The following is a 14,080-nucleotide window of genomic DNA, read 5'->3' as shown; positions in this document are numbered from 1 at the left end:
AAAATTATATATATATATATATATATATATATATATATATATATATATATATATATATATATATATATATATATATATATTCATAGTTCATTCATACACTGAATGAATCCTAGGCAGTACCTAAAGATCAGTGAAGTCTAATAATCCATTGGGCCAGTTGTGAGTGATCAAATGTTTCATTAAGAGACACATTTAATGAAACATTTGGAATATTTTGATCCACATTCTAAATAATGAGGTGTACAATGCGTCCTTTAAAGGTTTTCAGGCTAGCAGCCGTGGACTTGCGGGTGCCTTATGGGAGGTTTAAGGAGAGTGTATAAATGTGCAGATATGAGTGGCTATCTGGTGCCCTGAGCATAGTTTCTCTTTCCTGAGGTTGTGCCCCTAGCTTTAAGGATTAGGAGGTCATTATGTTCAATTATATGACTGCTTTGATTCTGCTTCAGATGAACCGAATCAGCTTTTTATTTTGCTCGGTCTGTTGTTTTGGGGTTTTCTTTCTTTTGTAATTCCTTTATTTAACAAGATTAAGATTTTTATTTATTTATTATTTTTCTATATAGACCTGTTATACATGTGCAAATGTATTAGGGAGGTAAAGAAAGTAAACAAGTTAAAGTAATATCAAGGCATTCATATATTCAGGTGAACTGGTCACATCATGCAAGAAGTGTCCTGTATATAAAACACGACATCACATCTCCGTGGGTGGCATGGTATCGTGGTGTATAGCATTACTGCTTCACTGAGTTTGAATCCACCTCGGAGCCTTTCTGTGTGGACTTTGCATGTTCTCGCTATGTTTGAATGGGTTCCCTCTGCGTACTTTAACTTCCCGACACAGTCCAAACACATGCATGTTAGGTTAATTTGTGATTTTCATTCGAACATAGTTCCGAATGGTTATCCTCGTCTCTCTGTCAGCCCTGTGATAGATTGGCGACCTGTCCGCGGCGTACCTCGCCTCTCGCCCTATGACAGCTGGGAAAGGCTCCAGTGACCCTGAATTGGCACTTCTATTTCTCTGGAGCTTCTTTTTCCTCAAATCTGGAACATGCTTTTTCTTCCACAGCATGATCCCTCCAGGTGTTTTGCACAGCACAGCTGGAAGATTTAAAAAAAAAAAAAGAACCGCAGAGCCTCTCTTGTAAAATCCGTCATATGTTCCCCTTGTCTGCACTCACACGGCTAAAAACATGTAAAAACAGCTTGTTTCAGAGTGTCTCATGCTGCTGCACAACATCCAATTCAAAATGATTGGTAACCACGCAAGCAGGAAAAGTAACTGATTGTTTTTATGTAAGAGTGTGGAAAAAGCAGGGAGGAGAGTGGCCTGAAACCTTCAACTGAGTTTTGCATATAAAGAAGATCAGGGTTGTGGCAAAGTTAGACAGCAGGTCGTTTCCACATCCCATAATTTACTGTACTCAGAGTCAACTGGTCAAGTGTGAAATGAGAAAAGCAACCATAAAGGGAATATAAAAGAAATGACTTCCTACATATTAGCGGTGCTACAGTTTCTTCTGTTATATTTGCTTTGTTTTTGATAATGCTATATTAAAACAGTGACCTAATGAATCACACTGATTCGCTGGAACAATTACATTTGCATTTACAGCATTTAGTTGACACCCTCATGTCGCTGTGTGCAAAAGTGCAGAAGCAGGATACACTTAAAACCATTAAAATATATATAATAGAGCCCGGTAATAAGCGGTTACTGCAGCAACAGCTCCACTTGTGATCAAGAGGAGAGGGGAAGCATTTTTGAGAGCGAGGTAAGGTGGATTTGCACTTGACAGATTATAATTCATTTTCTGTTTGTGAAAAATATAATAAATGCTGTTTTAAATCGGTGATACATGGTACTGATGTTTCAGCTGTGAAGCTAATTGTCAGTTAATACTGCAGGATATGGATTTACTGTAGCACATACTGTTGTCCTTGAGAGGTAAAGAAGAGGGATAATGGTGCACTGAAAGACATTTTGAGTAAGAGCGAGATTTTGTGTAGCCAAAGCTGATGGAGGTACACTTGCCAACATTTAATTCAGGCTATTTTACTAAGGTTTTATTCATTTTAAAATTCAATTGATGCTAAAAGACCGTAACCTCTTTCATCCTTTACTTGGGGATAAGTATCCACAAGGGAGGTCTCCTGGGAACGACATACCTTCCTAGCCTCTTCCCCCCCCCATTTGCTCTTGCATCTCTAATAGTGAAATCTGGAATGATGTAATACCTGGCCAATGGTTGGTAATGCAAAGTCACCTTTTACGTTTGATATTTTCTTGTAATCCTGTTTCAACTTCTTAATTTTCTCTCTACATGTACCACATTACTGTGCTTTGTGTTGGATGCCCAGCAGCAGGTCATGTGGAGCTACTTGTGAAGATTTTTTTAAAGCTTAGCTTTCCCTGTTTTTCCACCTGACCTCTCTGCAGAGAGTAGGGAGCCCAAAGTGTGCGTGTATATGTCTATGGTTTTGTTGAGTCTGCGTTCTCAGTTTGCTTTTGTTTTTCGCTCTTGCATAATTGAACTTTTTGCACATCAGCATTTTTAGGTTTTCGTTCATATTGTACTCATGCTCCAGTTAATGTTTCTGTTGTCTTCTATTCGTGCTCATTTTCCTTAATGTTGCTTTTGTTCAGTGTAGCAGTTATCTGTGGATTTAGTTCTTGTATTACTTTGGCTGTGGCTGTGCTTAGTTTTACTTCATCCCCTGTCTCATTTTCTTGATTGTCTACACCTGTGTCTTGATTACCCCAGCTGTCTTTACTTCCATGACCATGGCTGTGTCCCAATTCAGACTCTGCACGCTTGAAGTACGTGCACTACGCGTACTACGTACGGTGCGTACTATAAGTACGAGAAGTGCGGAAGTGAGAGGATTGTGAAATGGGACGGTCTAGCCTTCGTCTCGCTGTTCAGGTTGCCTAGCAACCATGATACTAACCGCGAGAAACGTTTCATACAGCTTTGTTTGACAGAAATGAAGGAGAAAAATGATTTGTTGGTCATTCATTTTTGTCATGACATCACTTTGATTAGTTGAGTATCTGAGACTGAGACCACAGGACTGTAAAACATGATTGTTGGGCTTCATTTCTGTACTGAACAGTCATTTAAGATTAGTTAGTAAATATCAATTAGCTGATGTTGTTTATGAGACTAAAATTATCTAACTGTTGTAATGTAAATATAATATGGCCAATATTATAGTATTGTCAGATTGTCGGCAATGTTTTAATGTTCTTCGTTATTAAACATTCGCACATAAATAAGTGAGATCGTATTCAGTACTTACTTTTGACAGTTCACTCTTCGGCCGCTCCCTTCTGCCGTATTTTGCGGCAAAATTTTCCACACCCACCGCCGCGCTATGAATTGTGGGATATATGGGACCACGAAGCGTGCACCGGACAACGCTTGATATTTGGGGAAATCGATGGCGCATTTGGAGTATGCATTTGAAGTACACTTCGAATTGGGACAGCCGTCGTCGCGTGGCGGTGACGTAATCACACTTAAAATGCGTACTTCAAGCGTGCAGACCCTGAATTGGGACACAGCCCATGACTTTCATGGCTTCCCTTCACTCTTTCTTGCAGTGTCTGTTTAAACTTACACTGTGTTCTCTGCCTACTTTGGATTCAGTTTTACATTTTTCTGGTGGACTTTGAATCAGCCACAATAAAAGGCCCGTCTTTTGTTATGTAGTCTGTTTTGGAGTTTGCATTTGGGTTCTCTTCTTGCAGTTCATTAGACAACCTGCCCGTATTTCTGGACCAATCACAGTACACCTACAGCATTCAAAGTTGAAGGTTTTATGTGATATAGTTTAAGTCATTTTCCTTTGGAATACAATGCAAAACACAATTTCCCAGTCTTTTGATGGCCATTAGACAAAATTGCCTATATTTATTGAAAAAAGATGGGTCTGTTTGTAGCTTCATTTATTCATAAAAAAAGCTAATTTGGTTGCAGGGGTTCAATAGTGCAAACTGTACATCTGCAGCGAGGACCTCAACAGAGTGCTCATCACACCTAGTGTCAAGTTTACTCCCCTGGAGGGAATTTCATTTAAATACTGAGAAGGGAAAACTTCAGACACAACACAGCCAGGGTGATGTAGCAGGGCAGTGGGGCTGAGTCGTGGCTCCTGCAGGTGGGGGAGCCAGCACCAGGGCACTGGGTCTCCCGCAGGTTAAATCCAGTAAGTGAAGAGCAGCTTGATTGCACAGCTGGATTGGCAGCATAGCCATTTCCAGACATATCTCTGAAATGTTTGGGGAACAAAAGAAAGTAGAAAGCAGTCAGCCGCCTGCTACAGAGGTGGCTGAATCAGCAGTCTACGTCTAACAGGAAAGTGCAGAGGGGATAGTGGCTGCCATGGTGTTCTATTAGTAAACTCTGTTTCACATGTAAGTGATCCAGTTTGCTGAGGTGCTGTAGTACGTAACAGTCGGTGTCGGACTGATCAAACTGTGTGTTTTTCCTGCATTTGTCTACGCCTAAAGCACATGCACTATAAAAGAAATGCAATTTAAAATAGTTGGCCTCTTTCCATGACCATTGCACAAGCTCCAGCAGTTTTAAATGAAGTTAATCCATCACTTTAGGTGATGAGGTGATCTAGCAATTTCAACAAGTTTTCAATCAAGTGCTAAACACGTCCGGCAAAACAATTCAGCGGCAGGTCTGACACACAGGCAGTTTAAAACGACTAGACGTTGTTCAATGATGGATAATTTTCACCTCCAAACTGCAAATTCAGTCAATTTTCTGTGTGTGGTTTGCCAGTCTTCTACTAACCAACAGGCAGGAGAAGAGCAAGCCTCTTAAAAAAAACCCCAATGTTTAATACACATAAATGGCAAAGGAAAAAAAAGTTGATTTGAATAGTTTTATTGTCAACCTGTGGCATTCATTTTTTTATTTTTTATTTTGCAGGTGATACAATCTTTCAGTGCAAAAGACCAGGACTTACCAAGCGCTGGACAACAGTTCTCCTTCAGATCGCCAAAAGAAGATCTGAAAAACAGGAATTTTACCATCCGAGACTTTGGAAGTACGTATTCTCTGTTTTGACATACCTGACCAATGACCAAGTTTGAAACATGTCTCCTGCTTGAACAGTTTATGAAATACTGACAAACAGGTAATAATCTTAGAAAGCAGATGACCTTTTTCAGAGATAAATTGAAATTGCACTTGAAACACTTTAAAGTGACAGTGAAAGTAATGATGATACTGAAATATACTGGGGTAGTGACATAGAAATCACCTTGGGTTGTGCATTCAAGTGACATATTACTCTTCAGTTGCTGCCTGCAAATAACCTGTCTCCAAACAAAACCCAAAAGCACAGAGACTTCAGATCATCTTTTCATTGAAAGGTTTGAGTGGCATGTCTCAGTGCTAAAAATAACCCAAACACATCCAGTCAGACACTGTATTATGATAAGGCCACATATCACATGCGAAGCTCTGCAGTCTGCACCGGTTGAGGCCTTTGAAGTCTAACCAGAAAGACGGGTAATGAAAAGTGAAAAGTGGGACATGGCAGGATGAGGCCAGGGAAACGAATGCATTCACCATCCTTGACAAGCACTGGTCCGAACCTCTGATCCAGTTTTACCTTTTGGACACAGTGTCTTGCAGCTTCCTGACTGCCAGAAGCCTCAGAAGCACACTCTCCAGATACAAAGTGAGATCTGATAGGTAGGGACAGGAAATGCAAACACCACAGGCTCTGCGGACAGGTTGGGTGAGACAGGGGGAGAGAGTGCACAAACAAAATCGTGCTTGTGCGCAACATGCAAGGTGTGCTAAAACGCCTGACCTCCTGTCAAGAGAAAGTGCTAGGCTTCGTCACTGGAACAAACCTGGCTTGACAGGGGTCAGACAGTCTAGCTGTAGCAGACAGAAGCAGGCAGGTTTAACCTGACATGTTCCCTCTCCCTCGTATACACTGTCGACCTCTATTCAAGTTGAATTTCTTACACCTTTGGCTGTCATCCCAAGTTGTTCCCTTTGCGTGTTTTTAGGAGTGTAATCAGCAAAGCAGCAGTAACCCCACTGCAATTATTCAGATTATTTTATTCAATCTTCTTTTTATGTCTTTATTTTTCCATGCTGCAAAAGGTTCATGAAGTCAGAACCATAAAAACAAACATTTCACGACAGGCTCCCTGTTGCCAAGAATATTCATACCACAAAACTTGTGCCGCACACAGAGGTGCCACTATCAAAATGAAGTTTACAATTTTGCACATAGCTCAAAAACAGCTTGGCTTGCAGTAGTTTCTTTTTATAGTTTCATTCTCGGAGTCTTTGTTCCAATAGTTTTCAAAAAATGGTTAGAAAGTTAACTGATACATCAGATTTGACATTACAAAGTAAATCAATATTTATTTAGTTAGTTAAAAAATTAAAGGAATTTCCCAGTTGTCTGAGAAAATACATTTCTTAATGCACACTCACTAATGCGCACTTAACTTTTCTCCAAGTGTACTCATTCATAAATAATAGTAACATTTAACAACATAGTAACAACGTCTCTATTTAAATGCTGCCAACACTGTTACAGATGATTTAAAGAAAGCGATCACATTTCAGTAGTAATCAGACGCGTCAATGGTGAGACTTGTCTGAACTGCTACTGTATAGTCAGCCTGTATATTATATACTTAGAGTATTTGATAATATATGCAAAACTAGCAGAACAATATTTTAAATCATAATTTAATCTATTTTGCTTTAAGTTTAGTTCGACAAAAACATGTACAGCTGAGTTCTTGTCTCAGCTGTACACAAGTCAACTTCAGCGAATGCGTAAAAGTTAATATTTAACATTCCTGGTTTCTCCCAAATCCTGCTTTGTGTTGACAGAGATCTGCAAACGCTTCCAGTCAGCCTGGACCCAAATTATTTATGATAGAAAAATATCTACTACCTGTAAAACAAGATAACATCATAAATAAAACATACATACATAATTACAAACTCTCTGCAGTTAGACAGAAAACCCTTTGTGGTGTTTCAAGGAATACTGTTCCGGGTGTGGCTCGAAGCAAATTATTGAAGTTTCTCGTCTCAGTCAGAGAAGCAAATTGAGAGGATTTGATATCACACATAAAGAGTTATCAGACATGGCAAAATTTCATCTCTCAAACTTGGACGTTGAGAGTTGTAATTCAGCTCAGAGGATTGTCTGACTGATGTGAGGTTATACTTGGAGGAATATTTTCTTTTACTTTGGTCAGAACTTTCAAGCCTGCACAGATCAAGGAATAAGCAGTTGCTGCACTACTTCAGGCCTTTCCATTAAAAAAATATATTAAAAAAAAATAAGATCTCTTAAATCCAAGACTACATATGTTGTCAAAGAATCAATGACTGTGTTTGAAGCTCTTTTGTGTATTTGATGACATTTTTAAAAAAGCTCTTGTCTTTTTTAGATAACACAGCCGGAATCGTGACAAAGCGGAGCGGCTTTCGAAGGCGTTTGCAGGAGATCTATTTCCTCCCTGTGGTTATTGAAGATAATGGCTACCCACCTAAAAGCAGCACGGGCACATTGACCATCCGTGTGTGCGGCTGTGAATCGGACGGTTCACTGCTAACTTGCAGTGCAGAGGCCATCTTTCTTCCTGTGGGTCTAAGCACAGGAGCGCTGATTGCTATACTTCTATGTATCATCATCCTGCTCGGTGAGATTCGGATTTTATTCTCAAACTTTGAAAACTCCAAACTGTGTGAAATATGACTATATTTATGGCAGTTATAGTTAGTAGTCATTTTCTTTGTGGAAAATATTTCATGGGATTTCAGGAGGATAAGTCCTAGTCTGCTCTATATTTATACTTTGTACTATAAACTCTATTAAAATGTGAACTAGTTTGACATTTTGGGAAATATAACATAATTTTTCATAACAGCTGGAGGCAGTCCAGCAAAACTGCTCCGTCCAAAGGCTGATGGCTTTCTATCATTGTAGAGGCTCAAGGGCACACAGTGTGCATATGTTTAAGCTGTATGAAAAACCATTGCGTCCAATTTTCCTGGGTTGGACTCTTTCTTGGCTGGGTTCAGCGACAGTCTGGAGCAGGGTTTTAATAGTTTTGCAATTTTCATTAGTTTTTATTTTTATTTAGTTTTGACTTCAGATTTTCAATTTTATATCAGTTTTAATTAGTTTTTACCAATTGTTTGCTAGTTTAGTTTAGTTTTTATTTTTTGAAAATCCTTAGTTTCAGTTTAGTTTTGATTAGTTTCAGTTATAGCTTTAGTTGTGTTTGCAATAATTAAGTGTAACAAAAATCCCAGTTTCATCATATCAGTCATTCTCTTCTGCTTATCCTTGGGTATGTTGCTATTCCAGCTACCATACTGCACCCTGGACAGGTCGCCTGTCTGTCGCAGGGCTAACACGCAGAGACAGACAACTCACATTCCCACCTATGGGTTCTTTAAATAAATAAAGGCAGATGAACAACCATTGATACCAGGCAACTATAAAATGTATATCTTGGCCCCAATGAGACTATTAACTCTCGCAGCACCGGGTGTTTGTAATTTTGGTTCAAGTGAATTGATAAACTTTTTGAAGGTAATTGACTCACACAGTTGTGTAGATATCCCCGTCCTGTTGTCTCGGGATGCATCACGCTGCCTTGCCTGGGGTTAGCTTCTGTTTTCTGGGGATGAGGGTTGAGTGTGCTCCCTTACCTTCTTAAGGTAAGCTAGGTTAGCCTTCTTGTGTGAGCTTTTCAAGTGCACTTTAAGGTTTGTGGGATTTCTTTCCCTTTAGAAATGTCCCTCATAATTTGTCTCTTTCCACTACAAGACACTTGCTTTATCCAAAACACAGTCATATTCAAAGTAATCCCAAATTGGACTCTGGCGCTTTCTTCCAACTTTTCCTGACATGATTCTGCGCGTGGACGGAGCAGCAACACAGACGACTCGACTAACGTACTTGCCACCTGCTGGCATAATGAGACACAGCAAGAAAAAAATCTGGAAACTAAACTTCATTTTCACCCTTGACTATTGTATGACACGCACACATCAATGAAAACTAAACACATTTTTGCTATAAATTCAGTTAATTTTAGTTAGTTTTGTGAACACTCATTCCAGTTTTAGTTAGTTTTCCGTTAACGAAAATGTTTTTTCACTTCTAGTTTTCATTATTTCGTTAGTTTTCGTTAACGATAATAACCTTGGTCTGGAGTCTTCACTGTTTGCCTGGCAATCTCATAATGATGCCAGGACTTGGAGAAATATTGATCTTCTCTAACTTCTGAGGGGAGAAAAAAAAAGAAGCAGGGGCTGACATTTTATGAAATATCAAACTATTGACATTTCCACTCTACAACTATTCCTTTAGTGCAGGCTCTGAAAAGTTGAGGAGAATTTATTTTTTAATTCCTGCGATTTTAGTAGCCAAATTCTGATCTGAATTTAACCAAATAAAACTGTAATGCTTTAGAAAACCCTGTGAGACTAGATGCATGTGCATCAAAGAATATTGATGCATGTGCTCCAGATGTACTTCCCCTTGTGTCTGGCAATATCTGGTTCCAAACATGCTGAGCTGACCGTCAGAGTTGGGCTGGCATTTCTCCAGGAGTGTCTGCAGTTAATTATCAAACCCATGTGAATATTGTCATTCAATGAGATGTTAAAGACTAGAGGGAGGGTCGCTTGGCTCTATAAACTAAATCCAGTCTTGCTGCCCTGTGGCTGTTTGAGAAGCTACAGCTTTTACATTTCCCACAAGGTCATGGTTGTAAAACTCCTTCCTAATTCTCTGCTATTAATGCCCGAGCTCATCTGCATAGCTGGGAGGAAGTAAATGTAGGTTTATGGCATCATTTTCTGAATTATAAGCGTGGGATGGTCGGTTGTTAAAGAAGACCTCGCTTTAAACTGGAAGTCCGTGCCCTTTGAATTTAGCTGTATTTACTTTTCTCGATCTCCTTCTAATTTACGGCGCACGAAGAATCCGCTGTTAAATTCCACCTATGCCTAATCATTAATCCTGTTTCATTACCCTCATGAATGTATTCATGTGAAATATCAGCCCGACTTCCACTGTTTTATATGTGATTGAACATAAAAGCACATTGTGGCACTGTGCTGTAGAGCTGTGTCGGTGTGTTCACTACATTTGAGAAGAATGTCTTCAAAGCTCCAAGTCGACCCACCCCCAAGGCTAAGGCTGATGCCAAACTGTCATGCTGTCCCTGAGAAGGGAAGAGGCAGAGAAAATCAGCACTCCCACTGAGAACATTTCCATAGAGCCACTTAGTTTCTGTGCAGCATTTGTAAGGATGACCCAGTTGTCCTGCGAGGGGAAAAAAAAAACGAGGAGTTGAAATTAAACAAGCCAGGCGTTCATCTGCATTGCTATGTCTCCCAAACCGATTTGTGGATCGGCTGCAGCTAATGACAAAGCCTGTAATAACCGTCTGTTGTGAAAGTCTACAAATGAGCCACTGGGGGGAGCTGGCACACCACTTAAAGGAAGATAAAAATGACGTGAGAGTAGAAGAAGGGAGAGAGAAAGTGAGCTACAGAGAGGTTGAAAAGAGGCGATCTAGTCAGGGCTTTTTTCAGTCTGAATGTATTTATTGGAATATTTCATTTGAATGATTTCACTTTTTCCTGCCCATTGCTTTTACTCTTAGATGCAACTGTATATTAAAAGCCCAGAGGAGGAAAGAAAGACACATTTTACTGCAGTTTTCAATGACTAGGCTGAGAAGGGGACACAGACACAGAGAGACAGATTGCTCTGACAGGAGTGAAGAGAGAGTAGGAAATTTACCGTGCTGAAAATAACACAGCGGTACTATGGTGTCTAAAATATGCAGCACCTCGAGCAATCTCTGATGGTTCGTGTGAAAAAACAATAAAATGTTGCTTTGGGTATATTGTCAGCGGTACAATTTCACTTCCAACAATGTTTACAGCTCTGTGCTATTTTTTTCTAAGCATGTATTGCAGTGAGTACATCTTATTTTTTGAGATGCCAAGGAAAAAGAAGGCATTGATTTGCAGGTCAGATGTCTAGACAACAAATGACAATGATAACAGGGATCCTGGGTTTCTTTTTTACCCCTTATAACTGTTCTTCCCGTGCTCTATATTACCACTTGCTTTTGATCGTGGGTATGGCACAGCATGGAAAAACGTATGGCTTATGTTGGAATGAGATTAAACATCTAGAGTCATACTACCTGCACTTTGCCGAGCACATTTCTACACTAATCCTCTTTGCTAGCATGCTCATCATCTTTGTTTCGTGTGTAAGCATGTTAATAGCATTTTATATTATTTTTTAAAAACACAATACTCAAAAAAAAGAACACTCTGGGCCACACTGTGTATAAATCTTGATCCTATTAAATATTTTCAGTAGGATTAAGCATAAGACCAGTTGGTCTCGGTGAAGGGAGGAGACTCAGGTGATAGCCTTCTGTCCATTCCAGTCGAGTAAATTTTGTATAGGGTTTAATATTTAAGTTGCCACAGTTTCTCCGCATGGTACTCTGCCATACAGCCAATGTCAGCTGCAGTATCTGTTCTCATGTAGAGCCAAGTAAAAATTAAGACATGCCAAAATCATCTTTTTTTGACTATAGGGGTTCTGTTTAAAATGACATTTACTGTTGTGTAATCCAAATTCATACCTCTGATCAACACATATTTTGAGCTGTATGGTTAAAACTATACCTCTAAGAGGCTCCTACTTTTTTCACAAATAACCTGATTTTTTTGGGAAATCTAACATGGAAACATTTCGATTTGTTCTCCTAGTTATTGTAGTCCTCTACGTGGGATTGAGACGGCAGAAGAAGAAGGAAACCCTTATGTCATCCAAAGAGGACATCCGGGATAATGTGATTCACTACGATGATGAAGGAGGGGGAGAAGAGGACACGCACGCGTTCGACATGGGGACGCTTCGCAATCCCAAGGTTGTCAAAGACAACCTGTACCGCAGGGATGTCAAGCCTGAGATGAAAAGAGGTACCAGGCCGCCTGTCTCTCAGGACAGCGCAGACATCCGAGACTTCATCAACCAGCGTCTGAAAGAGCATGACACGGACAACTCGGCCCCGCCGTACGACTCCTTAGCAACATACGCTTACGAAGGAGATGGCTCTGTAGCTGAGTCGCTAAGCTCCATCGAGTCCCTCGCAATAGACCTCGAGGAGGACTATGATTACCTCACTGACTGGGGGCCCCGCTTTAAGACACTGGCGGGGATTTTCGGGGAACAGTCAGAAACTCAGTCGAACTCAGCAACCACAGAGAACGCACATTGATGTTGTTCACAGACTCAAAAAGCAAATATGTAACAATATTCTTTTTGTTGGCTCAAATGTTTCACCATTACTTTCTTCCCATGTTATCCATTTTTAATGTTTTGGGGATTTTTTTCAGCTGTTTTCTATTTCATTGGTGCTTCACCATGCTCAGTCCCCAAATTGTCTCAAAAAATACAAAAAAATAAAAAGAAAGAACATGATAACATAAGTAGATGAGCTAAGCAGTCATTCAATTTCCTTTCGGCTGAATATTGTTTCTTGTCTTACATTTTATTTCCTCTCGGGGATCACGCATAGACACGGAAATGTTGCCGTTTCCAACAACATCCTTTAAAGTGCCTCAATATAATTGTTCTTTCACTTGCTATTTCATGCCACATGTCCAGTGATGTTCTTTTTGAGCCCCATAGATAAATTCAGTCAGCACTGTGCTCCGACTGGCAGAAGCATCTACCAACACCAATGTAACTCTGTGGGGACAATGAGGTGGCCCAAGTTTGGCCAAAGATGTTTTGAATGTTATTTATTGTTCTATTTATTTATTGGCTGATTGAGTTTGATTCGATTTTTGTGTATTTATCTATTTATCTCTCAGTCATCGATCTGTATTTTTATTTTTGGAGACACTTGAGGATTTTGTAATTAATCGAGGCCCACTTGAAAATGTATGTTTCTATTAGGTGGGTCCTGTGAATAGACTTGTACTAGAGTTGTAAAAAAAAAAAAAAAGAGAGAGAGAAATTAGGGCTAAATACTGCAGTTGAGTCATGTAAGCACTGTTTTGTTAAATAAACCACACTTGGATAGAATCCCTCTCCATCTATTTATTACTTATGAAAGTTCACTTACCACTGATTAAAATAATACTGTCTGATTTATGGTGAACTTAGAAGTTGTATGAATGGACCAGAGCACTCTTGGTAGGTACATTAGGTGTAATTGTAAAGCTGTATATATTATACATGTGTAAATAGTAACTTCTAGCTATCAGTGGGTGATGTTACAGTACTAAGCACCAGCATATTCATACTGTGAGGTGCTAACTAACTTAGCCATCAAATGTCATTATGTTTAAATAGCATACATACAGCCATGGTCAAAAAGAAAGTGCACCCTATTTCAATTCAAAGAGTTTATGTTTCAGGACATAAACTCTACTCCTTACCAGGGCTTAAAATGAGTTAAATACAATATTGTTTCATGTTTTTTTTTTTAACAAAAAATAAGACAAAATGCAGAATCAGTGTGTGGTAAAACTAAGAAAAGCCACGTGCTGCTAATCAAATGTACTTGTTTGATTAATCATCATCACCTGTGAGCACCTCTATAAAAGCAGAGGTTTTGGCAATTTGCTGGTTTGGAGCATTCGGTTGTGCAAGCAATTGTTGATGGCCATCAGTCTTGGAAGGGTTGTAAAGCTGTTTCCAAACCATTTGAAGTCCATCCTTTCACAGTGAAAAAGATTATAACCAAGTGACCAAAGTATTATAGAGACAAATGTGAGACTGTCTGTGTGACAGCTAAGCTTGGCTGAAATTGGGTCATGCAACAGCACAATGATCCCGAGCACAGCAGCAAATCTGCAATAGAATGGCTGGGAAAGAAAAGAACGAATGTGCTGCAATGGCCCAGTAAAAGTCCAGACCTCAACCTGATTTAGAAAGAGATGTATGGATAAACAAATGCCATTAAAGATCAATGAACCGAAGCAATGTTATAAATACAAGTGGG

The 14,080-nt window shown here is 39.6% G+C and overlaps 1 protein-coding gene across 1 annotated transcript in view; it reads left to right on the top strand.

Annotated features, from left to right (window-relative positions):
- The window catches only part of LOC146511685 (cadherin-12-like), a 113,201-nt gene extending 100,043 nt beyond the window's left edge, over positions 1-13,158 (top strand). The window contains exons 10-12 of the mRNA XM_085171606.1: positions 4,956-5,073; positions 7,466-7,717; positions 11,835-13,158. Of these exons, the coding sequence (XP_085027732.1) occupies positions 4,956-5,073; positions 7,466-7,717; positions 11,835-12,346 (882 nt within the window). The 3' untranslated portion in view covers positions 12,347-13,158. The remainder of the gene's footprint in view (positions 1-4,955; positions 5,074-7,465; positions 7,718-11,834) is intronic.
- Positions 13,159-14,080: the final 922 nt, after the last annotated feature.

This window comes from Neolamprologus multifasciatus, chromosome 9, assembly GCF_963576455.1.
Source record: "Neolamprologus multifasciatus chromosome 9, fNeoMul1.2, whole genome shotgun sequence".
Classification (NCBI taxonomy): Eukaryota; Metazoa; Chordata; class Actinopteri; order Cichliformes; family Cichlidae; genus Neolamprologus; species Neolamprologus multifasciatus.
Note: the sequence above shows the minus strand (reverse complement) of the source record. Positions and strands in the feature narration are given on the sequence as shown.